Source organism: Petromyzon marinus, chromosome 51 (assembly GCF_048934315.1).
Source record: "Petromyzon marinus isolate PM22_M1 ecotype Great Lakes invasive population chromosome 51, UKy_Petmar_22M1.pri1.0, whole genome shotgun sequence".
NCBI classification, from domain to species: domain Eukaryota; kingdom Metazoa; phylum Chordata; class Hyperoartia; order Petromyzontiformes; family Petromyzontidae; genus Petromyzon; species Petromyzon marinus.
Window position 1 is genome coordinate 11489255 of NC_133717.1, and position 27261 is coordinate 11516515.

General features: G+C 49.0%; 2 protein-coding genes across 3 annotated transcripts in view; one reads left to right on the plus strand and one right to left on the minus strand.

Moving 5' to 3' along the window:
• The window catches only part of LTN1 (listerin E3 ubiquitin protein ligase 1), a 178268-nt gene that overhangs the window by 62211 nt on the left and 88796 nt on the right, over nucleotides 1-27261 (minus strand). The window lies entirely within an intron of this gene.
• On the plus strand, nucleotides 19784-26724 carry LOC116953290 (uncharacterized). The gene is made up of 3 exons (XM_076074991.1): nucleotides 19784-20114; nucleotides 22125-22532; nucleotides 25439-26724. The coding sequence occupies exons 1-2, from the start codon at nucleotides 19799-19801 to the stop codon at nucleotides 22490-22492; spliced, it is 684 nt and encodes a 227-aa protein (XP_075931106.1). The 5' UTR covers nucleotides 19784-19798; the 3' UTR covers nucleotides 22493-22532; nucleotides 25439-26724.

Below are 27261 nucleotides of genomic sequence, written 5' to 3' on the forward strand. Positions count from 1 at the left end.
TACTGTGAGCTGGCGGGTGCCATTATAAATGTGAGTGCAATATCGGCCCCTGTGTTCCGCCGCTGTGCGTGCGTGCATGTGCGAGTCCGAGGCCTCTCTCTGAGATCGACAAGAGACGCTGCCCATGCCACTGCGTCGCCAAACTGTGACCTTCAGAACATCCTCTCCTTGGACTATGCTCCATGCCTTTTATGGCCACCTGTCCTAATAATGAGTCTGATTTGAAATATATATTTACTTGTGTTCAGGGGGAGCAGTTGCGGAGTGGTTCGCGCGCTGCATTGTAAACACGCTCGCTTAAGTTCCATTCCGGGCCTTGGGCACCAGGCCCCTTCGCTAACCCGCGATGACCAGAAAGGTGAATAATAACTAGTTGGTTATAGATAGCGTCGTTCCTGCAAATTTCTCCCTCAAAATCACTGAGGAGCCATAGACAAGCTGGAAGGCAGCCAGGCGGTGAGCCGGCACCAACGATTGCTCAAGCTCTGTAGTCCTCTGTATATTCAGATGTTTTCAGCCAATTAATTAGTGTTCGTATATGTGGGAGGAAAATGGAGCACGCGGAGAAACCCCACGTGTGCGACGGGGGTAACACTATCCCTTACGACGGGGGTAACACTATCCCTTACGGAAGGGACAGATTAATTTAGTCCACACTTTACTGGACCGCCTTCTCCTGGCAAGCCAGGGTATGGCAACCTCGTCGCTCATGGGGAAGGGAGTTGCACAACTTTTGCTGCCATCCACAAACCCTTGCTGCCTCCACAGTGCTGGATTACGGGCCACGTGCATAGCCACGACCGCCCGGCTGAAGCCTGACAGATAACCACCATGATGATCACGGTATGGGATGGCATTCACGCAGCAGTGGATTGACAAAGGGCTGGCAATTATTATCTCTTATTGTGTTAAAAAGAAACATATAAACATTGTATTTTTCTACAGGCAAGTAGTATCAGGTTTCTGAACATGAAAAAATAAATTGAATGAATGAAATGTTCGCAATTTAAAAACAATTACAAACCCATCATGATTTGGGCGGATAAACATTTTTCATACCAATTAAAAAAAAGTTAATATAAAGGTACAGTCATGCATTTTAGGATTACCGTGGCGAAAATTGTCACTCAACATGTGTGAGGGCCTGTGTTATGGGGAGCGTTGAACGATTCAAAGCCAACAGCGGTGATGAATATTTAAACTGGTGTTGGGTATAGTGCGGCGTGTAAACATCGCCACTGGCGGGGCAGGCGCAAGGCTGGCCACCCGCCCCCTCACGTGCTGTGCCAACCTTCATCGGTGCTCCCTAACAGCATTTGCCCTAAAAGTCAGTTAGGGTTATATGGGGAATCCCTGTCGTTGTCTTATTAGTTAAGTCAATGGTCCAGTCTGTTGTTGTCTAAAAAAACAACTATTATTCTTTGCACTGCTCAAGAGCCGTCACATTAAACTGTTGCCATTGGCTCATCCATTGCAGCAGTTTAATTAATTTGCAGATCATTATCAGTCATTGCAAAATATATTGTATTTAATGGCTAAAGAATGCTACTTATTAGAAGAATAACAGAACCGTTCTCAGGTTCACTCTTTTTGCAGAAATTATCTTCCATTATTTGAAGATGAAAACAATTGTTACAAAAATAAGGAATAAAACTACATTTTTCTCTCCCCTCCCCCCACCGAGAGTGAGATAACTTCACAAAAAAAATAAACTATGACCCAGCAACAACTGAGAACAAAAACAAAACTCAGTCCCAGGGTGACTTGAAGAATTCTCTCACATGTGCGATGATGAAGTTAAATGAAAGCATATTTGGAGCCTCCCTTAAGGAATATATCTGGTACCAAAAATAGCATTATATGATTCAGGCAATTATTTATATTCACCTTATATTATTTTTAGCAAACACATCTAGAATTATCCCATCCTCGGTTCATCCCACGGGTCGTCAAACAAACCCACACACACACAGGAAAAATGTAAAGAAACAACACAAGCCAGGCACACACGCATGCCAAACTCTGCAAATATGGTCATGCAGGATCCAGCAGCAGAGGGTGCTGACGCATGCTCGTTTGTCTCTGGAATTCGCTCCTCCGAGTTTCCGGAGCCTCGCTACTCCACGCTGGATCTCATCCCCCACCACTCCGTTCCCCGCCCCCCCAACCCCAGTCGTCCCCCCCCCCCCCCCCCGTCCAAGCGATCAAATGCTTGGAATGAACCACACGCCACGTTTCCTGTTTCATCATCATCATCATCACCGCCGCCATCATCATTACCACCGTCATTACAATTATTATTATTCCTATTACTGTTTTGTTGAAAAGAATATGATAAAACAAATATTTAAAACTTTAGTGGTCGTTTCCTGCCGGGGCTCCGCTGCCCTGCAGTTGCGGGACCAATTTTACGCTTAGTTGAAGTGGTTTGCGATAAGAGGGGGGTGCGGCAGCAGAGAATAGGGCAATCGGCGAAGGGGGAGTTGTGAGCGAGCGTGCCACAACCACCCACACGCTCCATCCCGGCAGCTCCAGTCAACTGAAAGACCGCAGCAAACGCTGGGGGGGGGGGGGGGAAGATTCCCGAATGAATGGGTTCTCAGAAAAGGCCCTGCGGACCCGTCTGAGGATCCCGCAGGCATTGCTGTAAGTGCGCGCAAGGTTAAAGCGTCCGTGTCAAAATCTTCACTAACGATTGCACAACGGCGCACACGGACGAATGTCTCCGAGATTTCCAACGGGCTCTCATGAAATGTGCCCTCAAAACCCAAAAAGGGCCGCAGGAACCTGTGCAGTAGATGGTGTGTTACATTACACATAACCAAGTGAGAAAATAATTGCCAATAAAAAAAAATATATAAAATTCATTAATGTAAGAGACATGAGTGTATATCGTTTTATTTGCAAAGCCTTAGTAATACGTGGATAATACAAAAAAAGAATATATACTCGAGGCTGATTTACAATGAATTATTTCCGGGCACACAAAAACACATTTGTGTGTCAAACTCTCTCCCCGTATATATGTTATGGCGCTGCATGGACACGTGGTATTAGCGCGTCGTCTACGCATCGCTAACCAGTGGCCAGGCTTACAACCAACATGCCCTGCGAAAGGGCCTCTGATGTAAAGTAAACCAAATGTTCCTCACATACATTTCTCTCCGAATATATGGAACGAGACATTTTATTCTTTCAAGCGCGTGTAATTTAATTGACATGTGGACGTTTCAACGAGCCTGCAGGGGAGAAAAAAACGTGCGAGAAACTTGAACTTATTTCTAAACTGGAATTAAATTATTTCCAAATGAGAACCCTAACGTTTGCAAACGTTACGGAACGATAAAAAAAAAACACACACCCAGGGTTCGCTAAGAGGGCACTGCTGTTGAAGAGAGTGCTCAATGGGGTATATATGACAAACCGTTAGCGGCCTGTGCGACGTGCCCACAGGGACTATGCAAGATCTTTCCACGGATAACCTACATAATGCACACGATTGATCATTCTGGGAATAATGATGCAGATGATAAAGCTTACGTACTCGCCAATAAATAAGTACACGTGTGCACGTGGTATAAGATTTTCGGAATTGAGAATACATTAAAAAATGTTTTCTTTTCTGCCGGTCTTGGATACCAACAAACCGTATGCACCAGCTGGCTCGATCAAACAAATCGCTACATTTTTAGCAACGCAATTACAGGAATAACTCACACTCGAAGAGATCCAGAATGGAATGGAATATGAAATAATTCTGACAAAACAAACAAGTTACAGCTTTGGATGTTTGGCCATAAATCAATCTCTCCCGAAGCCTCCAGTGTCCCTGTCTTTTGGATGCCATGGAGTTGGACTCCTGAAACGCTTTTCGCGCCAAAATATTATTCAACTTGCATTCCTTCCCCCCCCCCCCCCCGAGTCTCACCCCCAGTTTATTTCTGTTTTGTTTTTTTAAATCAAAATTACGGTGGTGTGGGGGGCGTGAGGAGGGATAAATACAAACCAGAATGGAACTGAAAGCATGGCACCAATGCAACGAGATCTGCTTGTGGCCGCGGTCGGGCGCTTGAAGCCGTTTCACCGACACGTTTGTGAGACCGGTGAGAAGGTGGTCAATGAAAACGTCGCGTGAGACCAATGCACCGAAGAGAGAAAACAAACACAACTGCACAGCACGGCTATTAAAACGGAGCCTCAAGATTTGTTCGGGAATTTGACTGCATGATGAACAAAAATTGCGCGCACAGGCGTACGCAAAATGCTCACACAGACGCACCGATTGATCGAGCAAACTTACAGCCCCCCGTGCCATTTCAGCTTGTGGGGCACGGCGAAACTTTAGCGGAACTTAATTCTTTACATACCTACTATAATCACCCAGGAATGTCTGTCTTTAATGCTCGTGACGTCACTCCACATCGACCAGCCCCCCTCATTAATATTAATGAGCAGGTGACATCCTCCAAATGGACACCAACCCACCCCTCCTCATTAATAATCATGAGTGGGTGACGTCACTCAATATGGAGTAATCCCCCCCCACAAATAATCATGCGCAAGTGACATCATTCCACATCGAACAGCCCCCCTCATTAATAACAATGAGCAGGTGACGTCACTCCACATGGAGCACACTCTCCCCTCATCAATAATTATGAGCAGGTGACGTCACTCCACATCGAACAGACCCCCTCATTAATAATCATGAACAGGTTAAGTCCTCCACATGGAGCACCCTCTCCCCTCATCAATAATCATGAGAATGTGACGTCATTCCACATGGAACAGCCCCCCTCATTAATAATCATTACAAGGTGACGTCCTCCAAATGGACACCCCCCCCCCCATATATAATAATTAGCGGCTGACGTCACTCCACAAGGGGGGCCGAGGCGCCTCCTCCCCCCTCCTCGGCGTCAACTTACAACCCTCACTACAAAGGCAGAACCCTCACGTCACGTGATCTCCGTAACGCTGTTGAGACATCAAAGTAAAAAGGACGTCATGATGAACAAGGGATTATAACCTTACAATTAATTAAGTCTGTGGCACCTCGCCCTTACAAAATGCACACACATTGATGCAATGCACACGAATTGATGCAATGAATATCACGTCGCGGTCTGCTTTTCGTTTGCAAGTTTCAGATTTACTGCAATACACCCGTCTTTCGACGGGCAGAAGGCTAGCATATAATTTATCCTATCCAAATGAATTGTTTAATATTGCACCTACGGTCATCGCTGGCCACGGTTAATCCACGGCTGAATGAAGGCCTCCCCAAGCCATCGCCAAGTGGAACTAACGAGTGGGATATCTGAACCGGAGCAACCATGTGCTGCACGATGCAGTGAGAGCTGCACACTACACACAACGGAGACAGTGCTCACACCGAGGGGCCCGGACGATATCCGGCTCACCGAGATATTTATTTTCATGCACCAAAGAGCGAGAAATGGGTGGCAATAGCAGCGGCAGCGGCAATATGATACCTTCTTATTTTCCACTTTGCAATAAGATCCGTGCCGAGCGAGGCCGGTGGGCGGGGTTTACCAAAAAAAATATTTTCCGCGCAGAGCGGCGGCGTCGTCGTGCGTTCGAGGACCCCTCGGCTGCGAGCAACGAAGCAGCGCCCTCTGAGATGAGCCGAGGGGGCTCAACATCTAACCTCACCCCCCCTAGAGGGAGAATTCTTTTCCATCATTAAAAGCCCATTTTGTGTGTAAAAAAAACGGGGGAGGGGGGGGAAATAAATAATACATGTGGGCAAAAAAAACACCCTTTGGCAGACTCTCCGATATGCGTTTGTTCACTGTGGTCGATGTTTTTTTTTAATGCTGCATTGTAAGGAGGTTCATAAGGATACACAAGCTTTCGAAAATGTTTTTTTTTTAAATCGGGGATTTTTTTGTTACGTGGAAGGCATGCGCCAGATGCAAACATTTTTAAAGTGGGTCATGGCCGACAGTGGCAATTATTTCGGCTGAATGAATGTACACGCACAGCATTGTCAATGTTCGTAGTTTAAGGCTTTAGCGCAAGTTGTTGATACGGAATGCCCGAGAGACAGCGACACGCCAGGGATTTAGAACAACACTTTTGAGCGCAGGGGACCGGCCAAGTTGGCTATATAAATAAATACTTAGCATCGCAGCACACGTGGCTTTTTAAGAGATATCCAGGAAAGAAACACACGCTCATTGGTAAACGTTTGTTATAAACCATCTGAGATTAATTTCGTTTTTTTGCAAGTTTTGCAACAGTGAATCTAACTCCGGGGGTGTAGTTTGCCTCACTTTAGCAAGTTTTCTGGACAGCCAGCTTACACGGCAATCCTGTAATCGACATGCCAAAAGAATCCTGTGGGTGTGACGACTTACACAAAATATGCCAGTTACACCTGAATGACGCCACACTTAAAGCAGACAGCATTTATGCAAAATGATTAATAACTTGCCCACAATGTGAATTCACGGTACCCATTGGTGCTGTGGGCAGCTGAAAGTTTCCTGCAGCAAATAAAGAATGCTTGGATTAAGTCCAGAATTTAGGAGCAAAGTACTTTTAACTTGTAAATCACTGCAAGCAAATCAAAAGCATATTTATATATAAACGAAAATGCTAACAAGGCCAGAACAAGTTTAGAAAAGATACGCAACTCTTGGCCGACTTAACAACCAAATTCAATGTCTTTTTACGAAGAAAAGAAATGCTTAAAATGAAAAAAAAAGTAAGAAACTAAACAAACAACATGTCTTGCTACGCACACAGAATTTACACGATTAGCGTGGATGGCTACGTGCTGTGTGAAAGACGTTCAACGTACATACATCCGTTCCTTGTTTTGCTATTGCTCAAAAGTCACTGCTCAAATGTGAGTGGTGAGCGTGGGCCTGAAGAACCGGAAATGTAGACAATTCCAGCCACTGGCTGACCAAAGCAAGCTCCCTGAAGGAAGGAACATCCCGGGATAGAGAACTCCATAACTCGGCAGCAAAACATTTTGGCCTGCTCGCTAAATAATAATAAAAACCATAAAAGCAAAGTGAGACTAAAAAAACAACACTCTTAGTGTTTCGGCGAGAATTTCCATGAAGGGGGTGCAAAATGAATGCTGGATGGGCCTGTGCGAATTGCGGAGGCTTGCAGCCATCGCCGACTTGCGACCGGAAATGCTCCAGATTCCATGATAGTACCCAACTGCTCAACGGCCACTGGGACCAGTCAGGCCGAGATGTCCCTGCTGTCCCTCTGATCACCATCGGGGCCCCCTCTATCTGCAGGAGACCCACCACAGCAGGCATGACCATGAGCGCCTGCTGCGGAGTGTGCAAGTAGCAAGACTGGGGGGGGGAACAAAGGCGGTGGGGTGTGCTTCTGGTGACGCCACCCCCTCGTACACCAAGATGGTGGTCTTGGTAGACGCTCAGGAACGGCACTTGCCCCAACAATCTACGCGGGCTACGTAGGGCATCTTTCCCTTTGTGTGCAGAATTTGTTTTGCAGTGATTACTGTCCTGTGGCCATGAAACCAGCGACCTGAGTTTTATTCCCAGCCGTTGATAGCATCAGTGGCATGTGTTATGTATTGCGTTGTAAAGTAATCGAAAAAAAAACCCAGCACGGATGTATACATTCGAAGTGATTGCGTAAATGCAAAACTTGCTTTATGAGGAAACAATGTCGTCGTAGTCGACTTCCATGGAGAGGAGTTCCTATGCAGAGCTGGGTAGCAATCCCACCAAGCAAAAGTGGACACTGCGAATCATCAGGAGCAGCCATGATTAATCCACTGCTGGATGAAGGCCTCCCCAATCCGCCGCCACTTCTGATGATTCTGCGATACAAGGATCCATCCAGTACCTGTGCAAGCACTGGTTTCACTGCTCCATCTCTTGGCCACCACTCACGCTGCCACGATGTAACAATCCATCCGGCACCTGCGCATACACTCATTTCATTGCTCTATCTCTTTGCTAGACATACCCCCGGACACTTTCCATTCCTTGGATGCCACTGCGTTATAATTCTTGAACATCTTCCATAATCCCTTCTACCTGTGCCATGTTCTGCGCAAGCCCACTTACTTTATTTTATGGCTTGAACGATGGCATTAAACTACATATGTTCTCTAATCCATGTGATCCTCTTGCTGTCTCTCTATGTCATTCCAAGCATGCATCAATCCATGGACGCTTCTTTGTGCATTTTAAAGTTTCCGTTTTATATTTTTCGTTTGTGACCGACCGTGTTTCTACGCCATGCAATAGCAGATAGTAAGAAAACAATGCTACGGATATCAATTTTGTTATACAATGTTCCCTAAATGCTAATGCCCAGCTATACCTTGGAGAGAAGCCTTTGTGATACGAACAACCTGTTAACACATCTAAAGCAATGCGTAAGTTTATTCATGGACTTGTTCATCAACTTATCCTCCCATATCCTCATACGCCTAGGTCACCATAAACCATGGCAGGCATTTCCACATCTCGACTGAGTACACTGCTCTGACACCTACACAGGGAACAAACATCGGCTATTTTTAATATCTGATAATTTTTTCCACTCCGCTCTTGCAAAGCCACCGCAGTGCCCCGAGCACGTAGCACAGGTAAGGTTACAAGCGACCGCTGTCAGAAGTGGACTGACCGGAAAGGCACGGCCAGTTGTGCGCACGTACACACAAGACAAAGATGCCCCGTATAGCCCCTAACAGACTGTTAGGGCAAGTGCTCTTAGCGAGCGCCTAATAAGGCCTGCACGGCACGCAAGGTGGTTGTGGCCAGAACCACGCTTGGCCGCCTTTGTCTCCCCAAAGCTGATGTTTACACACCACACCAGGTACCCATTTGATGCTTAGTCGACCTAGAGGAGGCCCAGGACCGGTTCAGATGTATTCGTCACTAATGTTGGCCGTGAGTGAGAATTGAACTCGGCTCACCGGGTTCAAACAACGCGCTACCCAATGTACAACCATTGTATGTGAGAGATCAGCGATGCAAGCACATTGGGAGTCAGATGTTATCTTATCTAGATGTATATAGTGCCGTTATTCAATCCGATTACCAGCAATTATAAAAGCGGTACATTTGATGAAAAGACAGACAAACACATATATAAAACACAATAGCATTTAATTGGCACATGCGCAAAGCCACACACCGCCACGGTGCTATACGCTTGACGACACACCTTTGTGTGTCGATGATTAAAAGACACTTTGTGCGCCTTTGTTGAGAGCGGCGGACGTAACGCGTTGCAGCTACAGAGCACCACCCCCCGCCTCCCCATCTGGAGCTCACAGCCTCTCGGCTGCCTGCTCATCTTCACACCCAGCACGGCACCAACAAAAGTTTCAGAATCCTCGCGCGTTGTCGTGCGTGTGCGTATTCGTCCTCGACGATATATGTGTGTGCGTGCGCATATATTCCAATCGTCTCAGCCAGTTGACCCACGACACCTGGGGTCTGTCTCGCGACCTCTGCCATGGAACTTTCGACACTTCTCGTGGCCCCCAAAGTGCATCTGGCCTAGCACAAACGCTGTGGTGGTGACCTCACCGTCGCTCCCGTGGCAAATGGCGGCTGCTTGTTGGTGTTGTACGCGGCGGGGGCGGTGGTGCAGTGGTTATCGACATTCCAACGCGGACCCGCCAAACTAAAATTCAATCCTCGGCCATAGCAAGTGATATCTGAAACCAGACACAAGCTTCCAGCACACGAACCTATCCAATGCTGGATGAGGGCCTTCCTTCCCGAGCCGTTGGCACGTCTCACGCTCGTGCAATGCAACAATCCACGTAGCGTCTCCACACGAGCCGATCGCTTCGCTCCTCCCAGGGGTGCCACTTCGTCATTATTTTTGACCATTGGCCATCTGTCCCTTGCGCCTAAACTAAACGAACTAAACTTCTTACTTGACCGGGTAATTTACACTGAGCCCATATATAGAGCTCACTTTCAGAAGCAACCTGGCTTATCACGAATGATGGCTGAACAAAGTGGCATGTCATGTGGAAATTTATAGCAGTCAAATACTCTAAACGCATGTTGTTAAATTCGAAATGTGGAGGGGAAAACCGGAGGACACAGAGAAAAATCCACGCAACCACGGGTAGAACATGCAAACTCCAAACATATAGCAGGCGTCAGAGTCGGGATCAAACTCAAGAACTCCTGCATATCAGGCGAGGTAGTTAACATCCTGCCATCGCGACCCCCCCCCCCCCCCTATCAACGTGACCTGCCCAAGCTCATTCACTCTTCTTAACAGCATGACATGTCATCTCTTTGCATTCGGTTTAAAGACTCTTTACGAGTCAGCCATCGTGTGCCAGTGGTCAAGAGGATGCCCGCTGGGCACATGAAGGGTTGTTTACTACCTCGGACAGAAAGCAGGGCCTCCAGTAAGCGATGGGATAAGAACTTTAATTTGAGTCACCACTTCATTGAGAAGCTATTTCAGCATCGCCCGTGGATGGGTTTTTTTCCCCCCACGACATTCTATAATATGCAAACAACCAAAGTGATGAAACAGATTACAAATTTATTACTCTTTGGTTCTATTGGGGTAAAGTCACGTAGGTAGAAAATAAAAGAATAATTAATTTTTGCTTTATTTTATTTATACCTACGTGACTTTACCCAATAGAACCAAAGAGTATGGATCCTTGCAGTCACGAAAGCTTTAAATCTAGAATACGAATTTATTTGTTTAATCTCCTGCGTGCGGAGAAGTTGCATTCAGTGAGAATACGAGCTGTTTAGGGGACAACCGCACGGGCTCGGCCGACGGCCACCATTTAATCTCCTTCATTAACTGCCATGTTTCTGATCTATGCGTCACAGCGGGATAGTATTCACTGATTGCAAGAACACTATATATACGATTATGAAGAGGTTCTTTGTATATGTAAACAGTTTATTGTGCATTGCAAGAACAAGCAGTCCTTGCTGCCAATCTCAGACGCAATCAGGCATGAAAGTTAGTGGGCAGGTGGAATTCTAAATGAGGGGTGTCTACTGTCAATCTTTCTTTTACCTTTCCACCTCACTGCGCTGTAAGTTCACGCGAAGCAATTTCGTCAGTTGGTACCAGTTGCTTAATTCCAACTATGAGCCCATTCTCACGTCGTAAATCAAACAACTGCTCACGGGCATGCATAAAATTCCCATTGTGAAACACGGAGGGTACGTACATGACATATAAAACAACCACACTGAATTGTGGTTACGAAAGCCCGCCGATGACGCAGTTTTACAAAACGCGGCAATGCGCGTAGGCGGGCGTGGAAGTCACTATGTGCGGGGCGCGCAATTCGAGGAACGTTCAACAAGACGCGAGCGTCGTCGTCCTCCCAGAGCGCTCGTTGCGGCATCGCAGACTTCCAGACGAGGGGCATCCGTCCGAAGAATGGCTGACAACTTGGCCCCATCAGGATGACGCAGAATGGGCCGTTAATGTCCCATGTAACCCCCCACCACCCCCCAACTCCCCCCCCACCCAACACCCACAATTTTGATTCATGCAGCGCAGGGGGGGCCCTGTTCAGAACGATGGCACTTTCAATCACAAACACGTGCAACGCTCCTGCACTTTCCTTACTACTAAAACACGACATTGCGAGTGACGCGATAGGTATGAGTCGATCGTGCCAAATTATTATGCTGTGCCTTGCCGCGAAAACACAGAAGCTTGGCGGGATTAAGGTTGCACTTCATTTGCAGTCGCAAGATAATATTAGACCAAACAGTACTTGGACAACTGCTGAGGCTCATAGTGGCTTAGCAGAATCACAACTGTTTACACGAGCATGGCACGGATTTTGGATTTGGGAGAGAGAAGGCGGCCGAGCACAATTGCCAAAACAACGGGCCGTTGTTTGGGTATTCTTGGCAAGATGTACTGGACGGAACGATATCATAACAGTTACGGATGTCAACTGGCGATTAAAGAAGGTATCTTTTTACGACTGCGAATGTTTTTGTGATTGCATCGTACAGCTCTCAATGTTTTCGGGCTGCACCGCGGTGCTGTTCAGCACGCTGCCTGTCCCACGTTTTGCCCCACGAGCTGGGAGCCTTTTTTTCTAAACCTCGCTTTCATGTCATTTAAAGGTAACGTAAAATATAGTCTAGAATCCTGTGAGGCAAAGGGTTCAGCGAAAGATTGATGAGATTTTTTTTTCCTTAACATTTTTTAAAATTGTTTTAAAAAAAAAATTGTATCCACTGTTAAAGGTAGGCTGTGAGTTAAAGTCGCTGAGAGGGCATCGCTCTCCGTTGAATGTGGCTGCCCGGACGTTTTCACCACCCACGCACACTCACAGAGCGCAGCAGCTCAAACACAGCCCTGCTTGAGGCGGACATGGGCGACTCAGGGGAGTAATATGGCGAGATACTTCGGATTCCTTTTTTTTGTCACTGTTGCTAAGCGCAGGGCCCAAAGGCCCCACAATGACAAGTTGCCCGTAACAAGCAGCACTGTTGAAGGTGTAATATAGAAGAATTAAGGTTTCTTGGACCGGGTGAAGTTAAAAAAACACTTGGTCATGGAGACGATTGGAGGGGAAAGAATCACAAAAAGTTGAGGAAAGGATCACAAAAAGATGTGTTGTGACCTGCAGTGCAGTGGTGATTGAACGCAGCGTGGGTGAAACGAAGCAGTCGGTCGGTTAGGCCGAGTCCTCAACATGGGAGGAGGAATCAATGAGAGAGGTTCTTGGAAACAGTAGCCATGGTGAGTAGCGATAGAGGAGTGGCAAGAAGGAAAGTGACCATTGGCGAGGGGGTGAATCGGGTGGATCAAAATGAAGTGCGCACTCCTATACGTCCAATTACATCCGTCGGATCCAGGGTCCCAGCCACCCGTGATACAACTGCGTTCTCAAGTGCAGCGCGTTGACACCAATAACTGAACACACACAAAGTCCTTACATATAATTCCTGAGGACAATATATTGTAGCCTCATTGTTACACAACACTCTATGATGTAGGGCATATAAAAATGTGTCTCTCGTGTCAATAAGAGGCTATTTAAGGGTATTCAGAATAACTTCTATGATGTCACCTCCCAGGGGTTGTTTCTCTTAACACATTCTCTCTGAATGTGAATTTCTTCATTTCCTGACATGATGCACATGGCACAATCAGAATTGGCAGTAAAAGGCAAAACAATGTTACACATTTTTTTCAAATTTTCTTGCTGTGGTTTTCACACCTGATGATGATTGCTTGTGTTATTTGTTTATTGTTTCCCTTCTACGTGACTTTACCGAAAGAACCAAGAATATGAATCCCTGCAGTCACGAAAGCTTTAAATCAAAATGTTACACAACCGAACTGAGGCGGAAGGAAAAAATGTGGAATGTGGTGAAACTCAGCCACGGTAACTAACACCGGACTGTGCGCAGCAGCTCAAACTCCAATACTACTGCTGCCGTCATCAACCCACCATCAGTATTCGTTTCGTAAAATGAATATCAATTTGTCGAAATGGCACACGGATAAACTGGCACCCACCACAGCAACTTAATTTACAAATCGAGCTCGGCGCTGCCACTGTTGATGGGGCAATCGCTCCGTCGTTGTAGTGGGGATGAACTTTGATCTTTGACCTTGAAACACGCTGCCCCCCCCCCCCCCTTAATTTTGTGGTTAAACCATGGGGACCCCCCACCCCACCACCACTCCGTGTGCCACTGTGCAGCGCAGGGTTCAAGTCTCATGCAGCGGCTGGGTCACGTGGACCAATTCCAACTGCCCACCACCCTGACACCCACCGCCCGTTCATCCACAGTCCCGATATCAACATCCCGCATGTTCGTTAAGGGTGATCGTTCCGCTACTGTTGCTGATGCGAAGGTCATTCAGCCCCAGGTCTCAAGAGCTTCACTCCTGACGGGTTGGCCACAGCCAAAGGGTAATTTACTGCCCCTGTACTAAATAACGAATATGAACCTGCACTGCATGGGTGACCCGCTAGAGGGAGATCTGTGGTCTCTTCACGTGGAAACGCGACAGGCTGAACCGAATGACCCTATTTAATAGGCGTGTTGTGAGTCATAGAGTGAAATGTTATTCTTACACTCGTATTGCATGCAGCGAATTGCCCGTGAAAGAATTCATTATTCGCTACTTACGAATAACGGTTTGCGAATGCGACTCACAGGTCAATGGAACGGACCATAGATGAGGGGGGGGAGCTTACGAGACAGACAATCCAAACGAGCAGGCGGCACAAAATAAAGCAACAAAAAAACATCTCGAATAGAATTCTAAACCAGAATTGTGGCATTTGATGGACTCGTGGGCAGAGTGAATGGCTGCATGCCTTGCATAATATATAATTGTTCTCAATAAAATATTGAAGGTTTCCTTGTAAACAAGCTGTACCACCATCACTTTATAACTCCACGCTGCGAGTAAATAAATAACACGATCGAGTAGAGCTGTAATTTCAGCCAAATGCTTATCTAATTAGACATCCTACCACTTCGCTATTATCCACCGCACTCCGAATAAGTTTAACAAAAAACGTTAAAAATGCTTTCACTATCATATCTTTCATGCATCCCCACCCCTCAATTCCCCACTGCTACCCACCCCGCTCACCTCAATCGCCTCAGTCAAGTTTTATTCCGTTACTTCCAATCTTTATTGCCGGCAGCAGATAAGAAATAAAACGTTACTCCAAAGGTGACAAAGTTAATCATTGCCAGCTCTTGCACTACACGTTCATCCTTGCAGAGCTGGGCCTTGCTCGGGGGCGTTGCTCGCACGATATTTTGCGAGTAGACAAAGCGAGGATTATGCATTTACTGCCCCCAAGACACTTGCAGTCTGAACCTGGTCAATTGCCAGTGGTTTGGCAGTGCGGTTTGGGCCACGTCGCCGTCAAAACAAGCGCAGGCTGTGAACAAATTAGAGCGCACGGAGAGCGATGGCCCACAGATACCGTACATTTACAACACTCGCAAGAGCGCCGCGTTAAGCAACGCGACCTGGCTAGTGCCGGGCGCGTCGCTGAGAAAGAAATGAAGGCCGGCAAACGAGCGCAATGACAAAGTGGCAGGGAAGGGACGGGGGAGCGACGGGAGGAGGTGGCGCGCGGTGGCACTGGCTATGGGAGGACTTCACCCAATAGGGTTGCTCATGACCGGTGATGCTGACGGACGAGACGGGACGGCATTATTGAGCGTCTCTTGGCAAAGCAGACATCAGTTGAAAGGGTGAACTGAGTGTGAAAAACACACTGCCGCTTGCAAGCCTGAAAACATACTGCGGCATTAAAGGCAAGACACAGGACTTACGTTGTTGTTATCTTGACGCTTGTTTACCCAGGTGAGTCTAGCCAAGTCTCAAAACTATTATTTTCAGGAGGGTCCAGCCAAAATTTGCTCACGAGTGGACAACGCTCCTGTTTTGGTATCTCAATTGAGTCATTTGAACAGAATTTTGCTACATGGGGATTTTTTTATTATTTACCTATTAATTTATCCGGAAGGGCCACGCTGAGGCTACAACTCCGTGTGGGACTCTTTTTTTTTCAGGAGGGTCCTGCATTGGGTTTCCATTTCAATATGTTTTCAACCAATTAATGATGAGCTGTGCGTATTTTGAGGCCGCTTTGGCTGGTGGGTTCACAACTGCCGGGATTACAGGCAACATTTGCATAAGTCTTGCCCCCCCCCACCACCGCCCTCTAATTAAATGCATTTCATCACATCGCATCGAAATGGATAATGCAAATTGGGACGGTTCGGCATAGCATGATGTAAGGATGTCCATGGATGGAAAGAGATGGCGATTAATCAGCTTGCTGTACTGCCTTCTCCTAACCAGCCAGGGTATGGTGGCACCTCGGCGCCCAGGGAGAAGGGAGTTTCGCAATGCTTGTGTAGCGATCCCACAAACCCTCACCTGCACAGTGGCGGATTACAGGCGCGCACCACCACTGGCCAATACCTTTTGCATCGTTATGTTTTTAGCTGCGGGAATATGCTGGAGAAAACGCGGACAACACGGGGGGAGGACATACAACCTCCAGAGAAAGGTGCCCCCGTGTTGGGAATCAAACCCGGGGACTTCTTGCTGCGAGTCAAACGTTTTACCACTGTGCAACCACCCCTAGCGCCCAAGTAACAAGTGACGATTTACAGCGCAAAGGAATGTTTTATTTAACGTATCTTAAACAGTTTATCTCGGCCTTGACGGTGCGTTTGCAGAGATGGCCCAATCTGTGCCCACAAGCACTCATAATAAAAACATTTAACGTGCTATCGGGAGGCCGGAAGTTATTTACGTAACCCGGCACACGACATCCGGTAAGCCTCCCACGATGGCTGTGCCTGCTTAGCCGTGTGCCTACCCATGGTCTATCACCGACCTGGAAAAACGATCGCCAAAAAATGGATCCGCGGCTCCATTGCACACATGGGTCGCGCCGGAATACAGCTGTGTGGTTTTTCCCACGTGCCAGGGCGTGCTACAGGTACCGGGTGCACAATCACGCTTGTCGCAATTGTCCCGCATGGGAACAGAGGCTAAACGACGTAGGTGCAGCTGTGAGAATACGGCAATGCCTCACCACGCCAGACTGCAAACATTGCAACATCCTGTTGCCTTCCCTCGGAGGTTAGCGTTACCTCTTCCATGTGATGAGGCCACTTTGGCAGGTGGGTTACAACTGCCTGGATTTACAGGCATCATTTGCATGAGTCTTGCCCCCCCCCCCCCCCACAACTCCCTCTAATGGTATGCAAAAGGTAGCCAAGTAAGGATTGAATCCACTTCATCACAGAGCATCGATATGGATTATCCAAATCGGGACAGATGGGCGTAGCATGATGTACGGATGTCCATGTAGCTTGTTAGCGGATCAACTGCTAGGGTAAAATTAGCAAGGCTTTCATGCACAGTTATGAATATAACCCACAAGGCAGTGCCATCAGCCGCAATTAAAGAATACAATAAACCCAACACGATGAAATGTCGTACGACCCACTGAACGCAAGGGGCGGTGTTTGCAAGATATGGCCATCATACTGCCGATGTTGTGACCATAAAAAACAATGTTATGACGGGAAGTTGTTCAAGGACGCGCTGTGTTGCCCTGCCATGCATTGTCGGGTCATACCGTGCACTGTTCGGCACGGTGCCCGACGTTTCGCTCCACGCGCTGAACAGGATTCCAAGCAAGTGGAGCAAATACGTGGGAACGCATCGCCGAGCAGCACGTGGGGGGGGGGGGGGGGGGCAGGGGTACAACCTGACAACGCGTCGAAGAGCTTCCCTCGAGACAAGCACCCACACTTGAGAAACATTTTTATAGAAAAAAAAATGCAAGCTTCACATCTGCTTGGGTGGTCACATGGCCCAGTTGGAACTCGTCTCTGTGCTAATAATTACACTGGGCATGTTTTGCCAAAGACAATGGTTTAGAGACGCTGTTACACCATCTTGGCCGGGCCCTTCTATGGCTTCACGGCCGCCACAGGCGCACGGACGCGCACCCTCTACGCAAGCGTGCGTTCCACATCGCACGCCCGCGGACACACGTGCCGTGGACAACTGCTTCCTTTCAACAGTTTGGACGATCGAGGTCTGTCCGATTAAGCTCAGCGGAGACGCCAAGTCGGATTACAATTCACGCTTTATTTCTCTTTTTTATTTTTTCGACGCAACTATATTTCCAATCGTGCAATCAACGACACGTCATGGGACGTGTATTGTTAATTTTGTGCCCGTGCCATTTGTGTGTTCAACACGGACGATACCAATTATCTGCACGTCGTACGATTTATCGTAGAATCTCCATATTGTGGCACAACAAGCAGGTAATGATCCAGCAGCCAGAACCAAGCTGATGTCTGTGAGTTCAGAGTCCAGGAGGGGCGAGGAGACAGCAGTGTCCATCGGAAAGCAAACAGAGCCTGCAGCATGGTCATTAAGGCCGTGCATGACCCCAACATGCTGTGTATATGTATATAGCCTCACCGAAATATGTCAACTGGTGAGAGCACAACAGCATATTAAAAAGGAAGAAATGAGACATCGGATTTTTTGAAATTCAGATAACGGAGCTTCTGCTCGTAGGGTGTGGTAGGGCTTCGAACGCTGAAGGATAACAGCCACAGGCACACATGACTGTATCTGAACACACCAACACAAGACGAAGATCCCCCGTATAGCCGGAGCAGACCGTTAGGGCACGTGCTGTTAGTGAGCACCTATGAAGGCCAACACGGCACACAAAGGGGATGGGTGGCGAGCACCACGCCCCAGCCACCTTTCTCTCCCCAGTGGCGATGTTAACACAGCGCACCAAATACTTATTTAAGGCTGAGTTGACCAAGGGCAGGATTGGGACTGGTTCAGATTTCACTCGACAATTCATGGAGGGGAATCAAACTCAGCTCATCGGGTTCATAGCTCTGCTGTGCTTATGTGTGTATATATACAGCGATTCGGGAGTGGCTTCTTTTAAAGAACAATGCGAAATTTGTGATCCAGCAGAGTTTTAAAAGGCAACTTTAGAGCTTTCTGGAGGAACACAAGCCGACTGACTGAGAAGGCAAACATCGTAAAAAGGTCAACTGAGTAGGCAGACAAAGACAACTGGAGAAATTGTGCTCTCAATTAGTTCAGGGGACGAGGAGGGCATGCATTTCACTTTAACACGGCGCCTGCTTCTAACGTCAGCGCCAATTTGGGGTTAATTGAAAATCGAGAGACACACAGCCAGCATCACTTTTATTCACAAATGGCGAAATCAAAACATTCCTGTGGTCTCGCTGCCGCGTCCTACACATTGCGCGGAAGCTGCGACACCGAACTGCGTGCACCCTCCCCGGTAACAAGCGCAGAAATCAAGACTGCAATCGAATCGATTGCACTCTTGGACTCGTATTTGATGCATAAATAAAAAGTGAATAAATACCACGAGCTGAGACGTGCCAAGCGCTGGAAATATAACCTGATACAAACAAACCAAAAACTCCCAGTAAGCATTTGGGAATATAAATCGGAGAAATCCACATTTTGCATAACACCCTGCTCTCAATTGTCTACATTACAGTGAAACAAAAAATACAAAAATAAAACTGCCGAAAGGCCCCGATATAGCTCAATATAAAATGGCTGTACATAATGTACAGCCATTTTGTCAATCCACTGATCACAATGCAAGGGTCATGGGGGTCACTCGACCACCATGTAGCCCCTCGGAATAACAACAACCTGTTTATGGACAGCGATCACCCCGGTCTGGCACCATACCCAGGCTCAACCTGCTTAGCTTTCCACAAACTGATGAGATCAGGCGCATTCCAGGTGATTTGGTCAAAGCGTTTCTGCGCTTGTAATGTTACAATGAAGCAACATTCCTCGGGATGATTGGAACATGAGCTCACGGGGGAATGGAACAAACACTCAATGACTGCACACACAACAAAAGATTAGAGGCCACTTTGGCACACTGGCTCGCAAACAGGTAAGGCTCAAACTCAGGAGGGTGAGGCAATCTCTTTGGGGATGTGCTGGTGAACAGAGAGGGCAACAGAGACGCCAAGAGGCGCTTGTTCTTCCCGTGCTGAATAACAGAAAACCGCTGTCGCTGCCCATTTAATTCAGCGGGACAGGCAGACCGATAAGTCAAGCATCATTTTGTGTTCAGGAAGCAGTGGGTGGAGGTTTTTTTGGGGGGGGGAAAGGCGGAGGGCAGGCAAGGGGTGGCGGTAGTTGTTGTGGAAAGGGGGGGGTGGCAAGGGGCGGGGGCGGCGGGGGGGGATAGATGGATGGAGGGAGGGGAGAGGAGGCGGAGGTGGTGGTGGGCGGTATGGGTGGAGGCGTCCTTGCAGATAAAGCTCGTTGCGGCTCTGGTACGGAGCAGTCGTGCGCTACTGAGCAGCACATTCAACGCCCGCTGGCTTCGCGCGTGTGCTGCACAAGCCAGAGCGCGCGGACGCAGCGGCGAACCGGCGGACGCACGTGCACGAGCACAGCGATCACGCGCGCCGTCTCAGCACCGCAGCGAGCAGCCATGAGTGGCCGGCTTAACCTCATCTGTGCGTTCGTCTTGGTCGCCCTCCTCGAGTCAGCCTACGGAGGTGAGCGTCCGTCCGAAGCAAAGCGCCATTCGCCGTTTGCTTCGCCGCAAAACTTTCTGTCGCGCTGCGTGCTTGTGTGCAATGAAATGCTCGCTGTCCTTTTTTGTGTCAATGCACAATGAACTTGGCTAAAGAGAAAATGTTTGATGTTGGATGCACGAATAATGTAAACGCGTTTGCGTAAAAAAAGGTGCTGAACCTACCAACATGTTTTTTTTGTCCCATCGATTGTTGTTGGAACGATTCCAAACGTTTTAAAGATTAAGAAGATTCGGGCTCACACCCAATCGGCATCAAACAGCGTATAAAAAGCACTGTAACTTATTGCACAGAGCTTGGTTCCTTTGTGATGCGTACATTTGTTATTGCGATCTGTATGCGGAGGGGGGGGGAGAGAAGTGGGGGGACCAAAATGGTTACATTTGTTTGGCGGGCACTCAAATCTAAACGTTGCAGAAAAAATAATTATGTAAAAAAAATATATGAACCGCAGAAAAAGCAAAGCAACGCGAGACAGCGATCAAACAAATACGGCTCAGGAACTGTGATGTCTGTATGACAGACCGCAAGTCCAACGGCGCATGAACGACTCGCTAAACTATGCGCGCAGCAGATGGCTTTAATTAAGTCCTTGTTTTAAAAAAATGCTCTTGCGAGATTTAACGAACACTAAAATATTTTATGTGCCAGGTTGGAAAAGAAACGGGGAATGAGTGGTCCCGCAAGCACAAACGCGCACACACAGACACACATGGACACGCACAGACGCACACAGACGCACACAGACACACACGGACACACACGGACACGCACAGACGCACACAGACACACACAGACACACACGGACACGCACAGACGCACACAGACGCACACGGACACACACGGACACACATGGACACGCACAGACGCACACAGACGCACACAGACACACGCTTACAGCTGCCTCCCCCTTCCCCCTGCACAATTAACATCTGGGTTGATTGATGTCCCCTGTAATCGCGAGCCGAGCCTATGCAGCGTTAATGGATGCGCGTCCCGACCTGGCGGGAGATCGTTCACTTGTGCCGCTAACGAGGTGTGACCGTAGCGAATCGTTCTGGCAACAAAAAAAAAACAACCCCTCGATGCAGAAACCCCACCTCTTCTCCTAAAATGATCGACGCAATTCACGGGTGCCGGATAAAAGGCGACGTGACGAAAAACCTAAACGTCGTCGGGGAGCACCGTGCCACCGCTCCAACCGCGCGGTCCCTTCTGTCGCGCGGCTCGATGGAGCGGCGGTCTCCGTCTCCCCCCCCCCCCCCCTGTCCACCCCGTCCACCCCCTCTCCGTACCGGCCACGAATCTCTAAACATCGAAAGGGCAAATTTGCCCTTGCGACTGAGTTTGAGTTTGTTCCCGGGACCATTCAGAAAAAAAACAACCCCGCATCCACCTTGGCTGCCAGAGTCCACGGCGGAGGGGTGCTCCAGCAACTCTGCCAAGCTTCCCCACGTCGCGGTGCTTTGTGATGCACGTGGTGCCCTCTCATGCTGCCTTGTTTTTCCTCAATTCTTGCTTGTGGTGGTCGTTTAAAAAAAAAAAACATTTTTTAACCAAAACCTCGAGACCCTCAGCAAGGGGAAAGCAATGGAAGAGCGCACTTGGTGTGTGCCGTCCTCTACCGCATTCAACTTCACGGAAGAAGTTAGAGCATTTGAATTAGAATATTGTCAACCGTGCCGGGTGAAGGCTTCTCCACGCCGTGTCGGTCACTGGGGTTGTTTGAGCACACTTCGCGACGCAAGTCACAGCGCTATTTGGCGAGCCAAGGTCGGGGATCAAACCCAGGTCACCAACTTCACGAACCCGCCGCAGCTGAACAGCGATGCGCGTGACCCCGTGGGAACGTTGAGTGAACCACTGTGTAATGTGGTTTTCGCCGATTGACCGCACGAGTGTGAATCTGCTCCCGCGATGGGTCGGCTAAACCTAAACAAACACCTCCTGACACTGCCTCGCTTTTAACAGGAGTCATGCGGAAAAGGAGAGACACCTTCCAGCACGGTCTCCAGATGTCGTCGTCGTCGTCGTCGTCTTCGCACTCATCGCCGTCGCGGTCGTCGTCATCGTCAGCAGCGACGTCAATCTTCTCATCGATAATGGAGGGCAGAAGGCCGCAGGCCAAGGCCGCGGCGAGAGACGCAAGCGCGTCGAACCACGCACGGCGCCACCAGCACAGGCCGCGGTGCCGCGATCACCCGCACCAGGGATTCTACCCGCAGCACCAGCACCGGCACCAGCAGCAGCACCAGAGGCACAGGTGCAACCACAGGACGCCGCAGCAAACCTTGCACTCGTGGAATCGCCCGTCTCTCAACGGCAGGGGACCCATTTAAGCGGCGGCGGCGGCGGCGGCGACTGCTCCACACCCACACGGTAACGCGTGCACGCACGCACGCACGCACGCGTACGCACACAGACGAGAACTGTTGCTGTCCCCCTGATGTCTTCATACAGCCGTGGCGTGGCTATCGCACCGCGGCCCACCCAGGGCCTGATGTGGTGGGGGGGGTGGGGTCCCATTTCATTAGTTGCAGCAGGTCACTACTGGCCCCACTGCACCCATGCAGTATACCCCGACGTGTACATGTACCTTGGCCACCCGCATGTCTGTATAATCGTGTCTGTACATTGGAACCGTACACCTGGCCCCAACACCTGTGCACATTCAAGCTGTGTCTCTGTGCATCCGAGATGGGGAATTACATACATACCTTGACACCTATTCATCCAATCCAATCTGCACATCTCTCGACACAATCGCCCGATCCGCATGGCTTTACACGATCACTAAAATCCACACGCTTCACGCACAGCGCGACGTGTTTACACAGCTGCACGTACTCACTTCATCTTCCCACCTGCATCAGTGTAGCACAGTCTGTACACCTGTGCTGAGCGAGATGACCTCGACACCTGCCACTGTGCATACTGACGGCTAGGGCCAGGAAATTGGAAGTGGCAGCGGGGTCATGGCCATGGAATTAACCTCTACGAGAGCTCACCCTGTAGCAGTTCTCCCAGTGTACGCGGGTGTATGCATTTGCACGACTGTGCAACATTTACATGTACATACACACACACAAAGTGTATTAATACTTCAAAAGCCATCAATTGGGTCACCCACCAATTAAATGAAGAAAAAAAACTGTTTAGTTTTCGTTTGCTTGGCTCTCTTTTCCTTTCAATGAAAGCAACGCCCCTATCAATAGGCGGTTAATGCTCAGACAAGTCACATTCCACAGCCTGCTCTTCTGTCAAAATGCGGTTTTGGTTTTACAATGCGGTCAGAGGAGCATCACGCAACCACAGGAGCACAGTACCACTCAGTCAGCTGACAGGTCTACGTGGAAACACTTTCATATGAAGAGCAGACAGATGCAGAGGCATGTGCTGGCACTCGCAATGTGCATCCAGTCAACTCACACACACACACACTGTTGGGTGGTATTGCCTGCACTGCCACTCAATAACTTAACTATATTTATAGACTTTCAATCGTTCATTCATCCTTTTTTCAGGATCAGTGAACTACACACTGTATTTACCTTAGCCTCATCTTCCGTGGCATTAAGTAAATAAAACAAATCACCCTAGTAAAATCTTGTTAATGGAAACCATTTGCGTCGAACCATCTGCAGGTGACACCAATGAAAGTCACGAAATCCCACTGTGCAGACCAGGGGCCCTAACGAAACCAGTTTACCTTGTCAGTGTCAGGGAAGTCTGCCCACCACCACCACCACACAATTAAGGTGACAGCACGAGCGGCCACTGCTCGCTCAGTGTCGCCCAGCACTGTGGCCAGCAGACCTGAAGCGGCATTAAGCCGGCTTCTGCAGCCTGCATTGCGGACTTTTGGGCGACCTCGTGAACGATCAGTCGCTTAAATCAGTGGTCGCATGATAACACGGTCTGCCAGGGCCTTGACAAAAAACACTTCTGGTCTCATTGGACTCCCACCTGGGTACCACATCATAAAGAGCTATCTTTCTGGGCAATTCCATTACCGCACAACTGGGGATCGCCCTCGAAATCGATCGTGAAGTTCGGTGAAAACAGGGAGATAAGCGATAGTTGCCGAGCTGAGACGCGAGAGAGGCTCACCTTGATATCTACCCCTTTGGACAAACGTTAATTCCAGAAGTTAAACTCCGACAATTGATCTTGGATTTTTTTGTATTAACGTCGACGTTGCTAGGAGAAGAGAGCCGACTGGCAGGTAGCCACACTCTCCGGGCGGGTCTCGTTCGCGCTGGGTGCAAATCATTTGCATGAAAGGAGCCACTTTGGCGCTTGACGGCACTGAGGATCGGGGGGGCGTGCACGTGGGTGGGCAACACCGCCACGCTCTCACACACACGCACACACAGTCGAACGCACGCGCACTCACGCACACGCAGGCTCGGCACACGCAGAGGGGGGCATGTAATTCACCAGTCCTTCAGCAACATCCTTCTGCATAACCTGGCGAGCGGCAACCCGGTCGCTTTTGTTTCCAGAGCTCCCGACAATTCTCTCGCACAGTTGAGGCCATCGATCCCTCCCCCTCTGCGCTACCAAAACCCAACGGAACCTTTCCCCTTCCCCTGCTCGTGGGCATCAGTCACAAACACCAGTCGGACGACCCGGGCTCAGCAACGATAAGAAACAGATGCTAGAGCCACATTCTCACCGGGATGTGCGACACCAGAGGCAATAAAATAACAAGCGAGCTACTTCTGCAGCGCGCAGCCTACCGACTTTGTCGCCGCCCGCCTCCCCCCCCCCCCTTATCAACGTTGGCAGCACCACCAATCGTGTGAGCGTGGCCACGGCCAGCAGATTAGTCACTAGCTTCTGAAGCACTTTGGTGCGGCTTCACACGTGGGGCAAAGCAATTGTGAGCAACGTACAAAAGGAACGGTGTAAGTGTGGATTAACGCGGAGGGAATGTGGAGCTGCATTGCACTGGCAGTGGGGGGGAGGGCACCGAGGTTTGTTTTACGAGTGACGGGACCTTGCCAGCGCTGTGCGGTGGCAGAGTGGGGAGAAGGGAGGGCAGGGGAGGGGCGCAAGTCGACACAGCAAACCACTGCAGGCCTCTAGGTCATGGTCAGATTAGAGGGGGGGAAAAAAAACCCTTTTCAAAACACGCCGGTTTACTTTTTGGGAATTGTGTTTCAGTTGCTGCTGTGCGGCACTTGCCGCGGCTGATCTTTGGTTTACAAAATAAACATGTTAAAAAAATTAAACGCCAACAATCTAACTCTGGCGCGCGTGCCCTTCGATGTGCTTCACAGGCAGCGGGGATTTCGTGACGAGCGAACAGGAGGCAGCAGACACGCGGAGCGCAAGGTCCTGGTGATGCGCGTGCGATGAAGCGTGACAAAAACAACAACAAAAGAAGAAAAATTTCAACCACCAAACAACCGTCAACGGGGGCAATAAAAACCAAACGCTTATAGAAAAAATAAATAAAACGGCAGGCACCAGAGAGAGCATTTTTGTGGGGCTGCGCATCAACTCGCAGACGCCACGATGCTTTCCGACTGTGGATCGTTCCTCTCTCTACGGTGTGCCAGCGAGCGAACTAGTGAGTGAGGGACTGCGCAGGCGAGTGAGCTGGCGGGTGGGCTGAAGGATTCTGCGCGCTGCGGTTTGGAGGAGAGCACCGTCAAGTACCGTGGGGCTCTCTCCCCGCCCGCGAGTGTTCCGGGCAGAACGTCAACGCGTCCCAGAGCGGACGCCAAATGAAGCGCCCCCCCCCCCCACACCACCACACCGCGTTTGCCGACCCCCTCCTTCGCCACGCTACTCAAGCTCCTCCAAACTCTCCCAGCTTCTTCCGCCAGCGGGACCGCTCGAGTTCAAACCCCGCGCATTTCTCGAACATTTTTCAAAACCGTAAACCACCATCTCCTGTCCCCCCACCCCAGCCCCCTGCCTCACAAAGCCTCCACCCCTGCCACCCCACCCTCCTTCCCACCCTCTCTTAATTGAGAACAAATTAAACTGGAACACAGCGTCCTGCTGCCGGGCTTCTGTGGGGAGCGTAGGTGAATAGCTGTCACAAAGGGACCCTGGTGTGAAATGCTGGGGCGTGAACGCTGTCGAACGAATGCGGTGTGTGTGGAGAGGCACCGCGGTCGCTGTGGCTTGGGGGGGTTGGAGGGCCACGGAAGCGCTCTAGTTTTGCAAGTGTCCAGTGGGACTGGCACCGTCTCGCCACCGTTGCTTTAGTGTTTATAGACGAATGTTGTAACCTCTCCTTCTCACGTGTTTTTTTTTTTGCTGCTGGTCAAGTATGAAGTGCTGCCTGTCTATCGGCTGCTACGTAAAAAAAATATATAAAATTAATATTATTTTTATTATCTTTTTTTGTTTCACTTTTTTTTATAGATTTAAGATGGCATTTTTACCAGGTATGAAGCAACAGTATTTAACTTTGTAATTTGTTTCGTTCAGTTTCTCTCATTTGTTCCTGCATTAAAATGTTGTTATACGGACATTTTTTACGAAAGATGTTTGTTAAAATGTTTATCATTTTAATGCTCACTGTAAATAAAACTTTGGATAATAGACCCAACTGATGACTTCAATCTCTCCTCGCTCTTTACAGCCACCGTGACCTTGTATCTCATAACAACTTTTGGTATAACCTTACGACCCCACAATGAAACATTAAAACAATAAACCAAACACACAAGAGACTGCTTAGTGGTCTAAGGCAGTCACGAACACTGCGTGGACATTCCAGGAAACACTCTGTTGCTTTTACAACCCGCGTAAGGTGTCTTCACGGCCGTGCCGTAGAGCTCCCTTGCGTGCTTTTGGGCCGTCACCGCAACATGTCGGGGTGGTACAACACGTGGCGGTGACAAACCCAGCTCTGTTTAGGAAGTGGCACGGACAAATTACGAAACTGGGAGCTCCTTTGGGAAAACAGGACCTGAATAAACTCCCGGCACGCGGAGCGAAAAGTCGGACGGTCGTACTGAACGACGCACGGCACAACCCCCCCCCGAAAACGCACGTGCGCGTGTGTAATGTTGAACTTCTCTCGCACCGTACGTAGCCAACCGTGCTAATCGGAGGCGCACCACAGATCTATTGGTTGCTTTTA